This window comes from Astatotilapia calliptera, chromosome 13 (assembly GCF_964374335.1).
Source record: "Astatotilapia calliptera chromosome 13, fAstCal68.1, whole genome shotgun sequence".
Taxonomy (NCBI): Eukaryota; Metazoa; Chordata; class Actinopteri; order Cichliformes; family Cichlidae; genus Astatotilapia; species Astatotilapia calliptera.
In genome coordinates, this window is record NC_137434.1 from 14,801,504 (window position 1) to 14,825,110 (window position 23,607).

General features: G+C 42.1%; 1 protein-coding gene across 5 annotated transcripts; it reads right to left on the reverse strand.

Annotated features, from left to right (window-relative positions):
* Positions 1–373: 373 nt before the first annotated feature.
* On the reverse strand, positions 374–23,130 carry LOC113034509 (vinculin-like). 5 transcript variants are annotated; one of them, XM_080287596.1, is made up of 24 exons: positions 22,731–23,112; positions 16,684–16,754; positions 15,467–15,617; positions 14,798–14,906; positions 13,839–13,961; positions 12,191–12,351; positions 10,365–10,455; positions 10,125–10,272; positions 9,838–9,991; positions 9,382–9,557; positions 9,199–9,297; positions 8,309–8,499; positions 7,874–7,900; positions 7,402–7,601; positions 6,974–7,102; positions 6,684–6,833; positions 6,455–6,563; positions 6,051–6,353; positions 5,841–5,965; positions 5,056–5,241; positions 3,852–4,028; positions 2,808–3,011; positions 2,629–2,733; positions 374–1,095 (listed from the first exon to the last, which is right to left on the reverse strand). In XM_080287596.1, the coding sequence occupies exons 1-24, from the start codon at positions 22,896–22,898 to the stop codon at positions 949–951; spliced, it is 3,504 nt and encodes a 1,167-aa protein (XP_080143722.1). In that variant the 5' UTR covers positions 22,899–23,112; the 3' UTR covers positions 374–948. The 5 variants fall into 5 exon arrangements, with proteins under 5 accessions (XP_080143722.1, XP_026044900.2, XP_080143723.1 ...); XM_026189115.2 differs by lacking the exon at positions 9,199–9,297 and having other exon boundaries at positions 22,731–23,130; XM_080287597.1 differs by lacking the exon at positions 7,874–7,900.
* Between the last annotated feature and the right edge of the window lie 477 nt (positions 23,131–23,607).

Consider the following 23,607-nt stretch of genomic DNA (forward strand, 5'->3'; position numbering starts at 1 on the left):
GTCCTCTACAGAGGACGGCACTGTCTGCAGTAACCTGGAGTTTGAGTGTTTAGAAGCTCACAGTAATGTAAAACAAATCCTTTGGCATTGATCACTGTGGAAGTTCAACTAAAATGAAAACACAGAACTGAAAACGCACATTAAAAATATATCAGTTAAGCTTGACTTTGACTTCAATGTCACACATACTGCTGCTGTCAAGTGAAAACCCGTGAGCTGTAGTGTCAACCTCACAAGAAACAACATAGTCACTAACAACCATATATTTTATTCTAATCATATAATTGCTTTAAAACTGTCTCACTTGTATTCATAACACCTTTAAGTCCTTCAAGTATAAAATCATTGAAGTGATGATGCTAGAACTTCTGAATTTGTAGATCTTTAGTAAAGAACCTTTATTGTTAAAAAGTAAACAGGAAGGAAAGTGAGCGCCTCAGCTCGCTCCACTACTCCCGACTTTAGAGTCAAACTGAGTGAATAAAGCTAAAAATCTTTCATAAAACAAACAATTATTGTATGTACAATAGACAGTAAGAAACTCACTGAAAAAAACTGAATGCAAAGTAAACGTCCTCTGGGAGCATTTTAGTGTCATAATTCGCCTTTAGAAAATAGAAAACATTTTCATGCAAAAAATATATACCTGAACTTTGGATAAAGTCTTGTAACACAACATACCAAAAATATACTTTAAAAAACTGTCTCCGATATACCTGTGCGATTCCGCTCACGCCATTAAAAGAAACCTGCATGGGACCAGATCTAATGCTTCCTGGTGCAAACACCCAAACTACAGTGGAGAATGGCTCAAAATCCCGCAGCTTCCTCTTGAAGTGCACATGCTTACGCTTAATGCATATGCACATTGCTACTTTACTCGAGGTTTGTGCTATTGAAGCAAAGTTTTAAAGAAAGAGCATCATCCATGTCAGCGACCAGGTATGATTATTGGTACCAGGGGGTCTTCCGCACCCATCGGAGGGTGAAGCCCGCATCGGTGCGGATCTTGATGGAGGCTGCTTCTGCTTCTCTGACCGTCTCCTTCACGGACTGCATCAGATTCTGGGCGTTATGGACCAACATCTCTGTGGCCTGGTGAGGCAAACAAAGCAGTAAAATAACAGCTTAAAGATCTGTCACAAATTTTGGCCATGACATGACTAATCCACCTTAAATGCAGATTAAAAAAAAAAAAATTAAGTGTCCCATCAGTTACATTTGTTCAGTAATGCCAGACTACCAACTCAGCTTTTAGTGTAATAACAGGGACTGCAGTGTGTAGTAGAGCTTTTCAAGTTTGAAAAGACAGCTACGGCATTGAAATAGCACTTTGCTTTCTGCAGATGCTGAATTTATGGATAATAATAGAAAAAAAGGTTGGATTGTGCATCACTGTGAGGTACAGTTGGGGTGAGAAGTTTACTTACAAATGTCATTTTGATTTTGAGCTTTTTAATTATTTCTTTGAACTGTTGCAGGGTGAAATAATTGTACAACGTACATCTTTAAAAAGCAAGACGTGACAAAGACACAAACACTGACACAAAACAAAAGAAGATTGTTGATTTGTGTCTCTGTGCTTTTTAACATTTTGCTGTTCCAGGTGTTTTTTTTCTTACAGGCGCAACATTTGTGCTTTTCTATTTGTGCTCTATCCTTTTATTGTACTTTGTCCCATTTTTTCCACTGTTCCTTTTTCTTTCTTTCCTATTTTTTCTCTTGCCTGTCAGCTTAGAGATTGCCATATTATACATTTACTGTAATAACAGAAACAACCCAAACTGTCACCATTCAGGAACAACCCAGGAATCTCCAAGGTTCAGGCCTGCCGTGAACTGGAAACTGCTGGAACACCAGTGTTACTGTGCACAGTGAAACGAGGTGATTAAAGGTGTGATTGGAAAAACTGAAGGTGAGGCTTTCAAATCTAAGGACACTGTACCAACTGTCAAGCATCATGGTAGTTGTAGCATGTTATTGGGCTTGTTTTACTGCCAAATACAGTGGACAGTGGATGAAATAATTAAGAAGGAGGGCTACCCCTAAATTCTTCAGCTTCAATTCAAACTAACATCTAGATGAAACTTGGACGCAGCTGGATGTTCCAACAGGACAATGATCCCAAAATCACATCAAAACTAGTTTAAAATGAGTAAACCTCAAGGCTAACATCAAGCCCTGACTGCAACCCTACTAAACATTTGCGGATTACACTTAAAAGTCAGGTCCATGCCTGGAAACCAATCAATTTAAATGAACTTCACCAATTCTGCCAAGAAGAGAGCCAAAAATGATACCAGAAGTTTGATGATGATTACCAAATGCATTTGATCAAGCTGCAACTTGCTAAGTGACATTAAACAAACATTAGTAGGTAGGGTATGTATATATTTCAGCCTGTATGTACACTTTTGACCTTATGTGGATGAGAGAAAATCCTTCATAAATTCAAACTTGTGCACAAGTTCTTGCTTATTAAAGTCATTAAATATGTATGCTGCACAATCACTCCACTCTGGGAAAAGAACAGCTCAAAGAAATCATTAAAATACCATGACATTCATGCCCATGACGGGTGAATTTAAATTTCTGACCACAACTGTATGTGCTTTGTTGTGCGTTTACCTGCTCTGACTCCTCTTCACTAATGTTTGTCCGTCCCAGCATGGTGGCTTTGACAGTAGAGAGGATCTTCAGCTGAGTACTGATGGTAGGGATTCGTTCACAGACCTTTGGCAGGAAGAACAGATGTTAGATGTTTCCCGTTGAAGACAGAGTGCGCTTGTGTCTATGCAAATCCTCACCTGCAGCAGGTTCGTTCTGATGCGTCTGTCAGTGCACTGTTTGGCCACTTCTTTTGCCAGTCTTGTCACCTCATCCGAGGCCTTGGCGATGTCCTTAGCGCACTGGATCAGTGCTCGTTTGTTCCCGCTTCCACCACGCACCAGCCGAGACATTTCTGCCATCAGCAGAGCCATCCGCTTGGCTGCGGCTATGATGTCATTACCCTGTTGAAGAATGGGGATGTAGAAAAGGAGGAAGCAGTTAAAGCTGTTAACAGAGAAACATGGTTTTGGGAAACCAGACATTAAAATTCTAGTGTTTTGTATTATTACATTTGAATTAAAATTAAATGCAAGCATGTTTAACACGATTTTTAATTGAGATTTTCATTTTCTTTGTGATATTAGAGTCAACCTGAAGTTAGTACACATGAGGTAATGTTAAAGTGATTAATAATAGGGGCTAAAAAGCAGAAGCAGGTGACCAGAGTGGGTAAGCAGGCAATCTAATGTCATATATAAATCACCCAGAAGTCTTTGGGAAACTGTCATCCTTGGCTTCACAGGTTGGCCAGACAATGAAAGTCTGACAACAGAGGCAATGATGAGACAGAGCGTCTGCCTCCTCCTTTGAACCGCTTTACCCAAACATGAGCTTAAGGACTTGTGAAGCCAGTACCAGTTTATCCACGTGGTGCAACAATCAAACCTGACATTCCCACAGTCCTCAACGTTTTGTGCAACCATTGCATGGCATCAGCATTACCATTTGTGTAACCAGGTCTGAAAATAATGCAACAAGAGTAAAACAGCAGCTGCAGCTGGTTGGAGTTTTCCATTGGTAGTGGCAGATGCAGAGCTCAGTGTTCAGACAGCCCCCGGTGGGTGTTTCCTGTCCTGCGGGGCTTTCCTTGTGTTGTGCATTTATCTTTTTGCATGCGTGGGTGTACGTGCACGTGTGCGTGCGTGGGTCAAACAGTACCCAAAACACTTAGAGCCTTTTACACATACTGTTTGATCCACATGTGGTTGTGTGTGCGCTCATGTGCATGTATGTGCGCAGACCTTGCTGGACCACTTGCGCGCCTCCTGGTGGAGAGACTGGGCAGCTGCCAGAATGGGTTGATTGACAGGCTGGTTGGATGGCATCAGCAGCAGCTCTGGCTCATAGTCATCCTCACCATCAGTAAACTCATCTTCATCATCTACCTCCCTCTCCTCTACTGCCTCCTCATCTTCAGGCTGGGCCAGGCAGTGGGGGGGTTTGTTGGTGGTGGTTGGAGGATTGATGGGGATGGGAAGGAAAGGGAGGGAGGCAAAAGGGGTGGGAGGAGGAGGAAAAAAAGGAGGAATGTGGAGAAGAAGAGGGGAGTGGAAAGCCAGGGATAGCAGGAGGGAAGGAAGCATGGGAAAAGGAGGCATTTAGTATAGTATGAGAGGCACTGGGTGGAAGAATAAAGGACAGGAGATTTACAGGAGGAAGGAGGAGCGTATTCAAGCAAGGTGAAGGTGCAGGGACAGGGGAGGTGAAACTGCACACATAGGCACAGACGATTTAGATGGGGGGAAATTAAAACGAAAGAGGAGCTGGTTTGGGAAGGCAGCGGGTGGATGATGTGCCTTACTCTGAGGCGGTGGCTGAGCTGAGAGTTTATAACCTATTTGCATAATCAAACAAGGTCTAGTGCTGAGTTGGCAAACTGAGTGTGACCCAACACCAGAGATGTCTGGATGTTTGTGGATAGTTTTTAAAAGACACACAAAACATCTGTGGAAAAACTGTTAGCGGCGCCATTAAGGGGAAAATGGTTATCAGCTCCACAAAGATAGCAAGAGGGCATTACTCCTAGTTATTTATACAGATTAGCTGTTCCTGTGTACAGTTCTTTTACACACACACACACACACACACACACACACACACACACACACACGGAACATTGACAGCCACAGAGATATGAGGAAAGACGAAGTAGATAACGTCTGCTGTAAGTGGAGTGAGCTTTTGTAATATAGATTTGAGGCTGGGATTTCTCACTGCAATATCTCATATTCACTTCGTGCATGTTGAGTGTGCACGTGTACACCGTGAACAAAGTCACATGCTGACACTTTAAACAGATGACAGTTTCCGGTTCCCCCCCCATCCACAGATGGGACTTTTTTTTTCTTTAGACAACTAGCCAGCAACTAACTAGAAATCATGACTTTAAAATTATACACAGATGTTTGGCTAAATATGCAAATATGCGTGTTTGTGTGAACTGACCTTGCTTGACCACTTGCGCGCCTCATCGTGCAGCTGCCTGGCTGCCACCATCATGGGCTCGCTGAGCACCTCTCCAGCTTTCTGCTCCGGGAACTCCTCGTCCTTTTCCTCTGGAGGAGGAGGCCGAGGCGGAGGCACTTCCCCCTCTGGTAATGGAGGTTTGGGTGGGGCCTGCTCATCACTAACCTGAAAACACACATACAGGTAGTTCATAATAATTCATAGACGTTATTCCATCATACTGCTGTTTGATCCTAAATTGCTTGGGTCTGACCACCATGCATAACAATATGTGATTCACAAGTATATTTAAATTCAGTTTTATTGATATAAAATTCATAAGAACAGTTTCCTCGATGTGCTTTATATTGTAAGGTGAATCCCTACAATAATACAAAGAAAACTCCAACAATCAGAGGACTCTATGAGCAAGCACTTGGCAACAGCCAGAAGGAAAAACTCATTTTTAACAGGAAGAAACCTCCAGCAGAACCAGAGTACATATCAGAAATGAGTATTTTTATCAAGTCGGGACAAACAATATTATATCTAGGTCTAAAATAAATGGAGACAATCAAATTTAAATCATAGAAAAAATATTCTTGGCTGTCGTAACCCACTCATGAGCAATGTGAAGACCCTGTTTCAGAAAGTTTGTTAATCCCACATAAAGGAAGACTGATATATTTCCCTAAAACACTGGAATCCCAGTTTAATAGTTTAACTACTACTGCTAAAGTCTACTGTGGGAATAAAGTGTGTTATGTGTGTTTGAATGTGCTTACATGGAGCTGATCCAAGTCAGGAGGTGGAGGAGGGAAGTCCGGCTCCTGAGGCTGAAAGGCTTCTCTAACTTTTCCGACTGCAGCCAGGATCCTCAGACACGAGTCCAAGTAGGCTTTCTGCAGAGCTTTGGAACAAACAGCGAAAACATGGTAAATAAACCTGAGTCATTCTTTATCACTCATTATATTAAACATGTTTTTCTCCTGTACCTTTATCTTGGATGTTCCCTGCCACCGCCTTGGCGTCCATCACCATAGGCGAGATGGTGTGCGAGAGGATGTCTGAAGCGTGTTTCACAGTGTCTCTGAATCGTGGGTCTTCAGAGTTCTCAACTTCCCTCTTAGCCACCAACAGGACCCGATTAGCTCTCCTTGCTATGCTTGTTGCCCCGGCAACAAGCATTTGGGGCTGAACATTTGCCATGGCAACTCTGCACTTGTCGATGTCTTTCTTTATCGCCTCCTCAGACGCATCTAGCAGAGATTTGGTGTCGATAGCTTCATCCACTAGACCTGGGAGAGAAAACACAGATAAGCACGCCTCTGTAAATCCTCTCTCATGTGCAGCAAGGTAATATTTTAAGCAGCACGAGAAATGCTGAGAAAATCCACACCGGTGAGTCTCTCCACATTGTCGATCCACTGGTTCTTCATGGTGTCAAAGTGTTCATACGCCGCTTTGTTCCCAGGGTTCTTCAACAAGATCCGAGCGGCAGACGTTACCTGGATGTGAAAACAAACAAAAAAGTAAACAAGTCACGCTCAGACTGTATATAACACCTACAGGTTTTATCTTGATACGTGATCATGCAAATCAGGGGCGGCCAAATCAAACAGAAGTACCTGTGGTGTGAGCTCCCTTGCATGTTTCACAGCAGCATGGATGCCTTCTACTGTAGTCTTATTGGCTGTTCCCACAGCAGCAGCCTTCTCTGCCGTTGCCCCCAGCCGACCCGCGTGGGTCTCAAAGTTCCCTGCGCGCTCTTCAAAAACCTTTCACAAACATTAGCAGCACTTCAGTCAAAATGTAGACATAATCAACCTCCCACACCACACAGCTGAGCCATGGTGTCTATTAGTGGAAACAGGTGAATGGGATGTGTTATTGGTGCTGTGTTTTGTGCATTACTGACCTCTTCTCTGTTTGGTGCATCGGGAGGTGCAGTTGCAGCCACAGCCAGCAGTTTGATAGGTGTGGTGGTGTCACTGAAAACATCAGACACCTCCTGGGTCATCACCTCCTGCATGCGCTGCCTCAGGTCCTGGATGAAGCAGAGATTGTTGCATAAATCCACCAGGGGGAGCTCTGCACCAGCACTTTCAATGAAATCAACATTACTGAGTCTCACACTATGCATCCTCACTCCCCATGCTTTTGTTATATTGGCTGCACCTTTGGATCAAACAGAAATATTCTAGCCATCGTGCATTTTCCCCTTTTCCATGATTTTTAGTCAGGTATATTTTGTGTATTTGGAAACTTGTTTACATATGATTACAGGGGAGGTTGTGTTTCTGCATTAATCTATTTATAGACTAAATGTGCATGCTTGTGAGATACCTTAAGGGTGTCCTGCAGCTGTGCAGCTGTAGCGCGTGCATGAGGAGCCTCAGCCTCTCCCCTGCCAGCCATGTCTGCCAAGGATGTCATCAGAGCCTCTGTTCGGTCACAGCGCCCAATCATATCCTGACGATACGGGCCTAACAGGCCTCCTGCCAGCCTCCTCCCTTCCCCGACCATTCCTCTGATTGCTGCCTGACCTAGAGAGTAACACAGGGTAGAAGTCATGCTCTAGATACCTCAATAACAACCCATATTCAGATATAGAAGTATCGCTTTTTCTTTTTTCTTTTTGTTGGTCACAGGGACTAAAAATACAAAGTGAGAAGTGATGTCATTTCTTGCAACATCAATAGTAGGAAGCTATAGTTTGCAGTAAATGCTAACATTATATAGTTTCCAGGAAGTTAATAATGTTACTAATAATAACATGTTTGGTTATGTCTTCTAAGAAAGCTTCATAGAGAGATACCTGTGTTCCACTGTAGCATCTCACACTCTGCTCCCATACAGAAGCATGGGACGAAATAGGAAACAATCAAATGACAAAGCAGGAAGACTGCAATAACAAAGCATGAAAACAATACAAGAGTCCCTGAATGACTAAACTAGTCAAGTTAGTCAATCAGTGATGCACAAAATGCATCATTGTGGGCATTTAAGGAAACAGCACAGTCATTTCTGTGCCACGCAATCACATTTCCTGCCTGAGTAATTTCACAGTTACCTCACTGATCACAAATGGCTAACATCCCCAAAGAGCGATATTCACTTGGTGTCTGGTTTCTTTTACAATCCGTCCATCATCCACAGAGATGCACAAAATGCGCTGGAAGGTCAGGGTGTTTATTTTTGAGACAAACTACTGCATCATCACTCCCTAGAGCAGTCATCCAGCACCACTTACCTACTCCTCTGTCGTCCACTCCAGGGTTGTTCACCCAACGGAGGGCCTGCTCCATCTTGCCCTCCAAGGTTACTGCAGGCTTGGCTGGTCTCATGTTGGCTACGGCGCGGTTGGTTTTAGACTGCAGGGTCAGTAGCGCTGCCCCAATCTGCTTAGCGAGTGCACGGGCCTCAGGACTGTCACCTTTACCCCTGAGACAGTAACAAAGATAGACAACTTGAGGGAGAGACAAAAAAGCATAAAAGACTTAATATAGACTATAAAATAACACTACACCCCTGTTAGATACCACCAAAAAAGAGAAATACCACTTTTAAAGCCTAACATTGCTTTTTTGTGTAGTAGAAATAAAGACAAAACATTTCTATATGTGTATGTCCAGATTATTAGACATAAAACTACAAGTTCTGGTCAGGACAATAATTCAGGGCACCGTTTAAGAAATGCCTTTATCATTCTTCTAAGAAAAGAAGAACAAAGTCAGATTCTCTTTTTATGACCTTGCACAGCCGTTTTGACAGGATACCATAATACAGTGATAATATCTCTACTAAATTACACATTGTAAAAGTACTATCTGTTCCAAATGCGGAAATCATAGCCACATTTTCTACATTTTTTACCTTCAAAGTGCAGATCAGTATTAATTAGAGCATATCTAGGTAATTTGTTCAGTGTTTGAAGTTGAATTTGCTTTATGCTCAATAAATGCAGCAGAAGACCATTACAGTTATGTTCCTAAAAGCAACTAATCTTCATCATCATCTTCGCCATCATCCACTGAGCTACAGAAGCATTTGGATTAAAGACTGTTGTTTAGTTAAGTGATATTTCCCTTTAAATTCCCCTCCACAAAAACACCGTGACACCGTATTCAAACAGTTTAAAACCTTTTTGGAGGACTCATGCCCAAGGTTGACAGGCAACAACATACTTTCCAGGTGGGTAAAATATGCCACCTATTGGTGGCATGGGGTTGCAGTTTGAGCCTATGGAAAGAGTGTCTAAGTATTACGTATAGTTTTCACAATGCACGTGTCATCGAGCATGAGAAATGTGAGGTGAAACCGTACTGTCTGCGTAGCTCCATAAGCCTGGCAGTGAGTCCTGCGATCTCACTTATGGAACGCAGGATGTCATCCCTCTCTTTGGGGTCTTCGCATAGATCGGCGATGCGTTTGGCTTCTGCAAGGAGCGCTCTGATGTTCTCCTCCCCCTCGGGACCGCCGTGAGGATCAGCCAGCCATGCCTAAATATGCACATGTGCAGTATGACATATGAAATAAGTACATCTTTTGACACATGTCTCACAGTAGAGCTTCTACCATGTGAAGGGGCTATTTACTAGTGAAGATTTTACCCAGTGGGGTCTCTCTTTTAAACAATAATAATTCTGAGAGAATTTGTAAAGTATTAACTGCAACACTTGCTTGGAAAAGGATTAGAGAAGTAGAGAGTCGGATTTGCTGGAATAAAGCAGTTCCCTGGTTAGTGTAGCTCATTCTGATATTATTGTTGTTCTATCTGACCTGTGCAGCATCCAGCCTCCTGGCAATAGCCTGTTTGGCATTGATTAGAGCCTCCAGTCTGCGAGCAGCACTGTCCACTTTGCCAAATAACAAGTCTAAGCCCTGCGAGCACTGGCCGGCACGCTGCACACACCCCGGGGTCGGGCCTTGGCCTCTGTTAAGAACAACAAAGACACTCAGCCGAGGCTTGACAGCTGAATACACAATTCAAATGCGCACCTAATCGCACACCATGGACAGAGGATGGAAAACTGTTTAACTCACACGTTCTTGCAGAAAAACCCTACCTAGCTCGTAGATCTGTGACCTGGTCAGTCATTTGTCCCAGAGCCTTAGTGGTCGCCAGTATGTCTTTCCTCTCCTTCCCAGCACACAGCTCTCCCACCTTACCAGCTTCGTCCAGTATTGCACGCAGGGCCACCTCACCGAGGTCTCCTGGAAACGACAGACCGCCATGGCATGACATTCACGTTTGACGATTAGGTGTTTTTAGCTGAAGCCACAATAGATAAGAAACAAACAGCCACCTGGCTGTCCGTGAGGGTCTTTGAGCCAGCTTTTAGCTTGTGCCATCTTTGACTCAATCAAAGCCAGAGATCTCTTCAGGGCCTCCATATCCTGAAGTAAAGAGAAGAGATGTGTTAAAGACAAATATATTGCTTTCATTACAGAAAAAAGACACTTTTTATAAGTAGTTACAGTTTTATAGATTATTTGTTGTCATAATTGCTATCTTTACGGAAACTCGGGCACATCTAAATCTGTTGTCAGTATTTATGGGTTGAGGATGGTGTACACAAGACTGATGAAGTGTATAGGACTAACAAAATAAACTTTAAATCCAATGTTCACTGTAATGGGGAACGGTATTACCAGCAGTGTAGCTTTCTGATTTTTAGATTTTTTCTAACTGTGAGACTTTAATTTCCAGTGTAAAGCTGGACTTGGTTGCTTGGCTCACATTTGTAAAGGCTATTTTGTTGTGGGAAAGTTCAACACATAGATGTATACATTAAAACTGCCTCATATAAAACCTATATTTTGGTTTATCCACGATTAAATGGATGGTGGCCTGCAAGCTATGAAGTCTTAAATGTGGGCACTAACAGCACAAAATTGGTTTTATTAATATTAGTCAATGAAGTCGTATTACATTATTAATTTCATGCTGTAAAATGGGTTCTATGTTTTACACAGAAATCACCACTTTTTACAATGTCTTGCTAAAAATAATTCCTTATTATAAAGGAGAAAATAAGACTAAGTGACTTAATCTAAAATGTGACAGACTCTTTCAGTGCTTCAACCAGAAAGGAGAAAAAAAATGTTTTTTCCAGTTCAGAGAAGAATGAACCTCTTAAGTGGAACCGTTCAATACAGCCCATCTATTATGGATGGATCTGGACACCAACCAGCTTATTTCTATAATTCATGACCCGAGAGGACGGCAGTCATCGCTTGCCAGCGGTTTCTCTCACAAACTGACAGTAAGTGCTTATCACAGCTCATACACAGCGGTACAGACACAAACAGACAGATCATTATCAAAGGAGGCTGTGTGCAGAGAGAAACATGCAGAGTTACAGGTTAGACGAGTGAAACAGTGCTTAACTTTGGCTTAAATTATCTCAATGCACAATCTCTAACTGATGCCCAAAAATTACTTTTTCCAAGCATGTATATGCAGCCAAAAACAGCGTCTTATTGTGCTACGATGGTCGATCTTTGACAGCGTAAACACGAGACGATACACCAGAAAAAATACCATGACTGAAGACAGGTGTTAAAATAAATAACCGAGCTGAGAAACCTCTGTTTCAGGCCGTTTGACTCGAATGGACGTCTGGAGACAAACAGATATGCACATATGACAATAAAGTGATGAAGTATGTGTGCTGTACATCACACATCAGCCAACAGTCAGTGGACTGAAACACAAAACACTTACTGTCAAATACCAGCATGATAGATAATAATAATAATGTAAGCATGAGGACATATTGTGTCTCCTTATCTCTCACACACATACACGCTTGCATGCTGGAAACCGCTGATGGGGAGAGAAACAGGCTTACCTTCTACAGGGAGGAAAAGAATGGAGGAGGAAGGTACAGAAAGGAAAGGAAAAAAAAGGAAAAACCAGGAGTTATACTAGCGAGCAAAAAGAAAAAAGTGACAGAAAGTGAAGAGTGATTTTTTTTTCAGAGATGCCGCTCAGTGAGGCTGTATGTATGCAAGCAGGCACGCCAGCGAAATCTGATTTAGGTATGTGGGGATTATTTTGTGGGTTTTTTTTAGGTTTGTGGGGTAAAATGAGAAAAATCAGAGTCTTTAAATGCAGCACAGGTTGTACCTTATTGGCCCAGGCGTCTTCATCCCACGTGGTGAGCTGCAGGACTCTTATGATCTCATTAATTTCAGCGCTCATCTTTTCAAAAGTGAACCTTCGGTTTCTCTCTGCCTCCTCAACCCCGGCACCTCGACTACTCTTCGTTGCGACAAAAATCTTTATAGCTGAGGAAAGAAATAACAGTATTTATGTTTAAACTCAGGTAGGACGACATATTCAACTTAAGATGAAGTGCTCATTTAACTTAAGAATCTATTGTGGCAAATAGAAATGACCCACTTTAAAAAATAAAAGCTTTTAATATGCTGATTTTAAATGACCTTTGTGGCAGCACTAACATGCTTGGACTGATGGTGATTAATGCAAGTTTAGTATTTTCTCTCTTTATAGGCATTATTTTTCATATCTACCAACTTTTAAAGGATGGGGATTAAAATCTTAAATAGTCTTCAGCATCTGTAATACTATTATAATTGTTATTTTATAATAATTATCTAATAATGCTACTGGCTCTAAAAGCAAGTGTAGACCCATAGACAAACATTTTTCATTTTCATCTTCTCAGGTATCTTATTTGATTTAATGTCGGGTTTTTTGTTTTGTTTTTTTACTATCCATTGTTTAAAAATATCGATGTACCTGGCAAAGTTAAGTGATCAATCGCTAGTTTGACCCTCTTATCCAGTATGGTCATGAAGAAAAAAAAGGGGAAGAATGCAATGGATAAGTCTCAACACAGTGGTCCAAAACCAGTTAGTGATCTCCCAGTGGTTACATACATTTCAATATACACTACAGGACAAAAGTACCAGTATCGCCTTTGCATTAAACCTACAGGAGGAGCTTAGCCATAGAAACCCATGCCACGAAGCTCCTGCCGCACAGTTTTTGTGCTGATGTTAATGCGAGAGGGGGTTTGGAACTCTGCAGTTAATCAGTAAAGAGAGGTTTGGCAGCTTTCACCCCGCACATGGTCTGAGTCTGTGTGGTTGAGGTTCTGTGGAATATCAAGTGAAGAATTTTCACAAACTGCCTTATTGCAAAGGTGGCATCTTATTACAATACCAAGCTTGAATTTAGTGAGCACTTTAAAACCATCCATGCTTTCACAAATGTTTGCAAAGTCAGAGTCCATAGCTTGGCATGTGATCTGATACACCCGTGGTAGTGGGACTGAAAACACCTGAATTCAATGAGACTGAACCAGTGCAGCAAATGGGGGGCAGTAAAACCAAATCAATAAGCTCAAATGTCCTGTATGCTAAAGAGCTTCAGAAATGCTTTTTAGGTGTGGTAAAACAATAATGTAATTTAATTTAATCTATCTATCTATATACATATATATGTAGAGAGAGAGATTATTTTTCTTTCTCTCTTTTAGTTGCCAAATAGTTCAGATTTTATGACACTTGACCATGTAGTCTCAGTGCATTCAAGTAGTTGAAACAGTGCTCCTCTTCTCTGTTGGTTGGTGCAGAGTATAAGAGTAGCGCAGCAGAGATGTTTGTAGGCGACGTATGCGCGCAGTCACACTCACATCCCCATCCCCAGCATTTAATGACTGTAATTATCTGCGTTGCTATAACAACTCTTGGATGCTCAATGATCTGTGCTGTCGTTAGCCCACACATGCGCAGCCACGAACACACACCTGAGATAAGAACGGGCAGCAGCTCTTTGACAGTGTTCATGGAGCTGACTAGCATCTGTCTGTGCTCTTGGTGTGTCAGCTCCTGCTGCCTCTCCTCTATCATCTTTGACATTTTGGTCATCCCTGAAAAAAAAGAAAATGTTATTGACTTTGGTTTTGGCGCTGCTTTAAGTATGCTTGAACAATCAAAGGCTAAAAGCTTCCCCCAGTGTATACGCTAACTAAGCAGTTCCAACACAAACATTGTAACTTCACGAACGACTGATCTCACACAATGAAGGCATCAGTCAAGTGGGAGAAAACGTTTGGCATCAAATTTCCTCCAGCTCATTATGCCACACTGCACTGACAACACAATTGACCTGTTGCCTCTGGTGATAAATAGCCTGTTTATGGTTCTCCTGTCAGTGAAAAGACTCTGATCCTTAATCAAAGCATTTTAGTGTCAGAAGAGCACTCAGCGGTTAATTTAGCTGGCAGGTGGATCTTTAAACTAAAGAATCGTGTAAAAAAAAGTTTGTTGTCGCGTTTTCTGCTTTATGAAGCAAACTAATCCGAAAAGCACAGTTTATAACAGCTCTGCACAAATTATTCAGCAAACATTCTTTATTACTATAACTTCTGTTTCATTATCAGTGAATCTGACGGTTATTGCCTCGATTAATTCTACCTTTAAATGACTTTTTGCATTTTCTAAGCCTCAATCTTTAAATATGATATTGTAAGTCTCGGCTTAGTCTCGGCTTTATTGGTGACAGTTCCTACCTCTTTCCAGTTCCATAACATTTATAATTTCTTTATTTAAATAAATTAAAATGAGTAAAAATGTACATGTTGCAGTAGATTTTGAATCAGGGCTCCTATTTTTAATTAACCTGTGTGAATCTTTACTTTACTAAAGTGACGTTTTAAGAACCACACAAAGACTTTCTCACAGAGTAGTGGGGATAAAACTTCACCTGGTCCGAGGTTCTTGGTGTATGTGATGAGGTCTTCCATGGTCTCCACCACCTCAGCTACTGCCAGATACTCCAGGATACCTTTACACACTCGGATTATCTTACGTACCTACAACAACAACACGGACACAGTCTTAAGCAGATGCAGGCGTAAAACAAAAGCCACATTTTAATATGAGAACAAGGAAATTCCTTCTTTGCAGGAGCTTTTTTTAGCCTGAAGTTACTCAGTTTTTTGTGTGTGTCTGTGTGTGTGGGCTTGTGTGTGTCTGTGTGCGTGTACAGTCTTGTGATGTACGTCTTGTGACTGTGAGAAGCTGCTCTTTCAAAAATGAGGCTAGTGATGATGCGCATAATCGCGTGCCCAATGTGATTCCACTTATTGAGATGCCATTGAACAATCGCACAAGAGTACACACAAACAAATCCACCACACTCACACTTACACACACACACGCATACACGCCCTGAGTTATGACAGAGGGAAGTCATTTGATCTCAGTGATTAGATCTGGGTGCATCTGAGACTCCATTACAGCTCTAAGCTGAGTTCCTTCTTCCTCTGTACGGCTATATAAAGCTTTACTTCCATGAAAGATGCCACACCTCTGAAGTAAGAGTGATTATGAGGACACACAAATGTAAGGAGGCATGCACAAACAGACACACCTCTGCCTCGTCGAAGGTAAGGAGCAAGTCGGATGTTCCGGACAGTATCCCTCTGGATCCATCGATCAGGTAATCTCGTGCAGGAACAGAGTAGGGATCCGCTTTCAGCATCTGAGCAGCTTGGACGAGCTTAGAGCATGAATTCTCCACCCTGAAGACACACAGCAGACTTAGGACTCATACTGAACACACGCACACCTACCAGTCAGTCACACTGCATCAGACCCGAGAGACATCAAGGAAAACCAAACCAACACACAGGCGAGATGTGAGGCTGACAAGGTGTCAGGCTAAGCAGCCCACACAGTAGGCAGCGTGTTGTGCACTTTGAGTTTTTCACTACCGGTATTTATTTGGCACTCGAAGGATCAAAATTTGAGAAGGCCTTCTTATTAAAACCTGTGGAGACTTGAGACAAATGATGCAACCTTCAATTCAGAGTTTGCAATCTGCTTTTTAAATAAAAAAAGGCGGTTTCATTTGCAATCCTAAATTTCTACTTCAGAGATCAGTGATTACGATAGATTTTTAGGAACATTCAAATAAAGCCCAGTCCCTTCTCTTTCTGACCCCCATTGGTTAGGGTATCAATGGCTGCTGGTTCATCTATATTTAGGTAGGTTCACATTCCCACATGCTCCCTCCTAAGCCCTGTGAGTGAGATTTATGGTTTAGTGTCCCATGTATGTGTGAGTGAGCTGTGAGAGTGGTATGTGGATCTGATTGAGGTCTGGACCTTTTTAACGTAGCTGAAAAACGATTAGAAAAAATATATAAACAAGCAATGAAAAAAAATATGGCAGAGACAGACAGATGATATTACTGGAAATGTAGAATATGCGTGGACATAAATGCAACAAATACGGGTAAGCAAAAACAGCGAGGTCTGTGAACCCCAGAACTGCTGAGTAGCTGCTTTCAGCCAGCACCCGGAGTTCATGTCAGCTCTTTGGATGCAAGCAGGAAAACAACAAACAGCTTCTCAGCAGTCTGGAAGCTGGAGCCGGACGGTCACTCGGATCCGGTCTCAGAAGTGGCTCTTTGTTGTAGCTGGGAACACAGCCACGTTTCCTAATGTTAAATGGGCTGAAATCTTTTTTTTCTCTTTTTAACAAGTTCTCTGTCTGTTCGCTGAGATAAAGTGGATTTGTTGCTCATAATTTTCTCTCTGGATGTTTCTGTGAGTGACGCACACAGTGCTTCAGATGCAGACTCACTTAATAAACGCAGGAGGCATGTCTCTCTTCATCACCTGGTCCTCGGTAGTTTGAACCGTTTCCTTTCCCACCTGCAGCACACACACAAAACCACAGACAAATTATCATTAGCTCCTGCAATACAGGAAGCAGTGTTCAAGTACTATTAATAGCATGACGGGTGAATGAGTATGTATCAATTCACACCTATTTCAGTCATGCATGCATGTCATATCTTTGCCTGAGGGGAAGCAGCTCAGGCTCGGGATGATTTTGTGGTCTGTTTTTATACACAGAGGCAGGAAAGACGTTTAATGTCGCACTTCAAAAGCTCTTTCAATCTTTAGATCATGGCTCCATACTGGAGATCTGCAGTGCTGACTTTATCTATTCATTAGTATAACTCACTGGCTTTGCTTAAGCAATTTAAACATAAGCAAGTAATCATCCATCCACGCATCCATCCATCCTCTTCAGCTTATCCAGTTCAGAGACTTGTGGAGGCTGAGGCCTTTCCCAGCTATCAAAGTAGATCACAAGTCAAAAAAGAAATACGCAACTGACTTCAAATTTGTATTTTGTTTGACAGCTAAGATTTAAAAATGCACACCGTGATCTAGTTTGCATAATATTTTAAGTTGATGTGTCAGAACTGTCTGCTTTGACTTATTAAGCATTTTTTTTCCTGTTGAGGTGGAATTATTTTAGAAAGCACTGGGATTTTATTACACATGTCTGGTATTAAAGTAGTACAAGTCAGGGCATTTAATCTTCCCCAAAACTAGAAACTACATCAGTAACAGATATATAATGAAGAGCCTTGATGCACAAAATCACAGATACAATCATCAAAGATAAGGTATGTACTAAAGTTCAGTATTCCTGCAGAGGTTCAGACTGTTTGTTAACCTGTGAAACAGAAAACTTGCTCTGACCCAAAAAGACACACACTTGAGATGCAATTACAGTGAGATGATGACATCAGTCTCCCTGCTGCTGCATCACTGAAATTTGCTTAATAGAGTTTCTGGCTCCAGAGAATCAGGAAGCAGCCATCGCACACTCTGAGCCCCAACCAGTTCCCTCTTCACATCTTATGATGGTGCTTTTATGACATTTATGGTTGCTGTAGGGATTTTAATATCTTTGCGATGCACTCCATTTTTGGTCAGTGCATAACACTATCATCATCATCATTATTTATTTTTTTTTAATGTGAAATGCTTAAACAATGAATCAGTTTCAAAGAAGTGACATGGAAGTACCTGCACCCCCAATAAAATGTACTTCATGACCAGTCTAACTGCTCAAAATGTTAAGTACAGCTGTCCTAAAAAAGTATTCACACAAAACTTCTAAACTGTAATTAGATATTTTCTTTAGAAAAAAAAAGATTTCATTTGAGAACATTTGGAAATCACCATGTAAATGCGAACAAGACATAGATGGATAAAATTAATGTTAAACTCCTTAAAACAATGAGCTATGCCTGTTGCACTGACTTTACAGATCTACTATAAATTACATGCTACATAATCAGTAAAATGATGCCATCAAAATGATAGATATAAGTGATGTAAGCTCAAAACTCAGCAATCAAAGCTCAAGACTTTTCTAACAGCTCAACAGTTTCAACATAGGATTCAGGATCCTCAACAGCTTGATTTGCCGTCACGAATGCTGAGACTGAGATACTTAAAAAGAAGAGCAGCTTTTTGGACCACATAATACTGATTAAAACAGAGAAAACTGAACGCTAGGTGCTATCAATTCACAGTTAATTTAATATAGGATCTACAAGTAAGCGAGAGTACACAGGAATTTCTTTAATGGAAGCTAAAACAATTATTTATGGGACAGAAGTCAATCTTTGAGCAGAATAAATATGAATATTTTCTCCAGGAGATAACAAAGGTGTTTCTTCTTCCAGAAATGCACAGAGCACACGTGGGGTAGAGAGGACGGAAAAAACCTTAATGATTGTTTTCAGGTGCATAGCAAGTATTTTACCATTTTAAAACCTAACTATATATGTTTTGTTTTTCTGGGGGTTTTTCTGTGAATGTGGTGCTTTGTTTACTCAAGTAGAAAAACACTATATAAGAACCAGTCCACTTTACTACCAACTTTGTTTACAATATGGCAATAGATACTTACAGTATGCCTAAATGTAATCTGAAAATGGACAGGAAGTCCTAGCTGAGTAGCCGAAGCCGTCAGTTTCCCTGTTTGGGAAAATGAAGATTTTGTTACACGAAAATGTGTGGAATGTAGCTCCCCAAGTAGAGCATGTCCTCCTGATTAAACCCTGCAAGCGAACTCAAAGAGTGCCATCAGGTGACTGATCAAAGCGCTGCGGAGAGCAGAAGAGCTTCCTGTAAGCAGCAACACTTGGTATTGATTATTCAATACATTATTAATGCACAGTTAAGAGGTTTGCTGACAGTGTGATGTGTATGCATGTGTGTGGGTTGTTTTTTGTGTGTGCAGTTGTACATCCTGCAAGGTGGGACTACTTCGGCAGGAAATGCAGCTGTCAATCACAGCTTTCAGAGCGGGTGTATAGATCAGAGATATTACCTCTGATGAGCGTGCAGCTGACATTTCTGTCCAATCTGTGAATGATGGCTGATCTTTTCTCCCTGCCACTAATGACTAATAATTATTTTAGAGAACATCTTGGTGGCCTGGGGTTCACAGACTGTGGCCACATGATCCCATGCTGCTGCATGCCATCTGTCCTCTGTCAACCGCTCGTTTTAGCTCTGTTTTGGTCTCCACTGGGAAATATTTGATTCATTAGCTTCTACTGGTTTTCATGTGGTAACCAGACCTTTAATGACAGTGTGTGCAAGAACTTGTACTAAAGAATAAATAAATGAAAAAGAAGAATATTTTTCCTCATGGAGTAAAAAACAACAACATTGTTGTGTTATTGTGAGCAGAAAGATCCTTAAACCAAGCTGTGAAACATAATTTAATTGGCTAAAATACAAAATAAATACTATATTTTTAGCAAAGGTTCATACTGTATGTTAACTGGGACTAAGACTCAGACTGTGTGTCAGTTTTTTTACATATTTTCCTTTGACAAATACCACTCACACCAAAATTATAAAAAAACAAAACAAGCAAACATGTTCAAAACTAAAAAAAAAAAGGGGGGGGGAAATATCTTACAAATCTACAATAACTCTGGATGATTCATCACCGTGCCCCCGGTTCCTCTTGCCCATGAATATCATTTGCTTTTATTAACATCAGTTTCAAATCTGTAAACGATCTATCAGCTGTAAGACTTTATGTCATAATACAGCTTTATCCATGAATAGATTTAAGGCACACTGGGAAGCAGAGAGCATGTGTGGACACATAGCCAGAAGACTTTTCCCGGGTCTGCCAAAGAACAAGGAGAGATGGCTCATATTTAGAGCCGGCTGAGAAGAGTTTGTGTGTGTGTGTGTGTGTGTGTGTGTGCGTGTGCGTGCGTGCGTGCGTGCGTGCGTGTGTGTGTAGAGGGCTGGAGATGGGAGGGCAGACCATGATGCTTGGCAGGGTCTGGTCTGAAAAAGCCAGAAACACTTTCTCTCCCTCACAGCGTCCAAGCTAATGTGGATGTTTTCTCCTTCCTTTACCAATCATGAAAAATTCTGCATCTTCCTGCAGCCTCCCTCCTCTCCCTCTCTGTCTTAGTCTGCTCACTTCCATCAGCGTGTGGTTACTTCACTCAACGGTAAATCTATTTATTCCTTCCTCCCCTTCCCACCCCCCACCCCCCAAACATACTCAGGGTCTGTGCTGACTCCTTGAGGAGCAGACACCTTGCAAACTCCACCAAGCTCACACTTTTAGGCACATAAAAAACACCAACAGTATCTTTCACATCTTTTAGTCGGATCTGCATCAACCCACGCACAACTTCTGATGGATTGAGACAGACACTATCTTTGCAAGTGTGTGTCTCAGTGACCTAGATTTTAAGTACCCCCCTACAGCCATCCCACTGTGGACGGGGTTAACAGTGAAACTGTATCAGTGTGCAGTGGGACTCTGTGGTGGCATGTTGCTGTATACTGTGTTATATCTTAGTTCAAATTGCACAAGCGTAGAAGTGATTCACCTTTCTAAAATAAAGCATATGTGTGCATGTCCTTACATCCAATTAAGTGTATCTACCCAGCAACCAGCTACTGCTCGTTTTACAAGCTCAGTTCTCAAGCGCCCTTTGTGCTCGCTTTCAACACAATCTTGTCACCCACTTCATAGCTCTCGTTCCTCTGTCAGTGGAGCAATCATCTTGTCTGAGAGTACAACAACTCTCAAAACGTACATCCCTATAAATATACCACTATAGAATGCGAAGTGGGGAAAGATGCAGGCTTTATTACTTTTAGTTAATCCCTTTTTTATGCTTCCATCCCACCTACCAACATTTCTTCTGTCTGACACCTTTTTCCCTCCCCTCTGTGCTCAGCCCTGATATCTTCACACCTCGCAACTCCATCTGAGACCCATCAACAAGCCTGAGGCTGCTATTAGCCTCCTTCTGCTCGCTGTCTGTGTGGATCAACTGAATGAATCAACAAGGACAAGCAGAGACAGAGGAACATGCCTGGTAGCAATGAGACATCAAGGACTTAATCCACTTGGAGGGTATTGGATAAAGGATGGGGTTTTCATTGTGGCATGGTGCAGTGTTCGAGTTCAAACTGAACAGCCTGGGTCATTATCAGTTAATGAGATATTTATCAAGATGATCTTGTGTGTCCTTGCACGGGAAAAAGTGGACTGCTATTCAAGAACCACAAAAGATGTCACTCGTAAGTTTTTTTCACAGGAACACTACACAAGTTACTAATTGTGCAACCTATCCCACCATCGCATCCACCATTTGTGTCGAAAAATGTAGGCACTGTGCAGCAGATCAGATTTTTAACATTTAAGGAGCAATGATTTCAATTTAGTGTGTCGTTTCTATTTAAAACATGACCAGAGAAGCAACTACTAATGAACGTGAAACCAGCTTCTTCTCTGTAAGAAGTCCTCCTGTCTGCTGCTATTTTCTCTTAAGTGAGTGAAGCCAGGTCACCCCAGCATCAATGCAAACGTCCAGGATCAGCATTAATGATGTGGCCTCTATTGATTTTCTCCCAGGCAGTGCGTACAGAGGGGACATCAGTGACTGACTAAAGCTTAGCTCTCTATAAAAATCGACCAATTAGATTCCACAGGACAGAGAAGAAAGACAGTGGTGGTGTAAGTGGAAAAGTGGAGGGTCAAAGAAGTTTGGAAAAGAATGAACAAAGAGATGAGCAAAGGAGTAAGAGATGAGGTGGGAGTCTGATAAATGACCAGAGTGTTTATATAGTCTCTGTGGAGTTTATTACTACGGATGGATGAGTTTCATAAACTGCAAAGTCTGCAATAATCTAACTTGGGCTGTTGAAGCTGAGAGCACAAAACCTACAGTACACAGGTCCACCTACGACACAGCAGGACACACACACACACACACACACACACACACACACACACACACACACACACACACACACACACACAGAGAGAGAGAGAGAGAGAGAGAGAGAGAGGCATGCTTTTAATTTAATCACCACTCATTTCTTCCGCCCTACAAACTTCATTGACCTCAGCTGCCATCTGATTACAAATCTCAGCAAACTTTGCTATGTTGTGTTGCTTTGTTGTACTACTGTAGGAGCTACTGTAGGACCCCGTTAAAACATGCACGAGCGTTAGCTGGGTGTATGACAGCTTTATGTAATTTTAATGGCAAATAAAGACCAAACAGGGATTTAACTCCGTGAACGCAGAAGCCCCACAGAAAATAAAATGAACCGATATTGGCATATGATAGGTGCAGGGCAGTCTGCTGACCTGCTATTCTAATGATTTATGACACATTAAACAGACGCTGTCACACCACTGCAAAAGCCAGTCTCCAGAAATGTCGCTTTTCTGCAGGTTGAAAGTTTGAGTGGTAAATGTCACTTCATGCAGGCACTTTGCCATTGAGCTCATACTGAACTGACGCCCTGATTCAAACTCACCCGCACAAGGTTGCTGACAGCAGCCTGCACAGCGGCCACCGGCACCGTCAGATCCGGGATGGCTTTACCGTCTACCTCCCCCTCCTCGTGCATAATGACCAGGTGAGAGATCTGCTGGGCCACTGGCTCCAGGATACTCTCGATGGTTTTGGTGTGAAACACCGGCATCGTGAAAGACTTTTTTACCGCAGCCCCGACAGAAGAAGAAGAAAGGCGGCTGGGCGCTCCAGCACTGATGGTCTCCCTTATCTCTGCTTCTTCCCTCTCCTCCTCACCGACAGGAGGACAAATACCGAGTTGTCAGCCCAGCCCCTGAGAGGAAACCCTCTCCTCCCGGTGTGCACCGTCTCCTCCGTAGAGCTCTTCGGTAAAGGCTGGACTCAGACGGTTGGTGTTCTCCGGTGGGAGCGACCCAAATCGTGACAGAAGGAATCACCGCCCTCTGTCCAATCACAGCGAAGGAATACAGCTGCCAAGCTGGTTGGTGTTGGTGCGCATTGACGCCTTCCCTGCACACACACACACACACACACACACACACACACACACACACACACACACACACACACACACACACACACACAGTGAGAGCTCTTCCCAAATGACGTCATGCATGCCAATAGCCCCCAAAAAGGGAAAGTGTTGGGGTAACTTAAGCTATTATGATTCAAGATAAGGGGTGGGGGCGCGCAATATCAAGGAAAGAACAAGGGAAGGTTGTAAACATATTGAGCTGTGACTCCCTGCAGACTCATAAAGGTCAGCTTTACATCTGTGAGACTGTAAGGGATAGAAAAGGGAGCAGGTTCTGCACCACCTAGTAGGCTCTAGTGCAGAAAAAAAATTGTTGGTGTGGTTTTATGAAGCTTCGAACCTA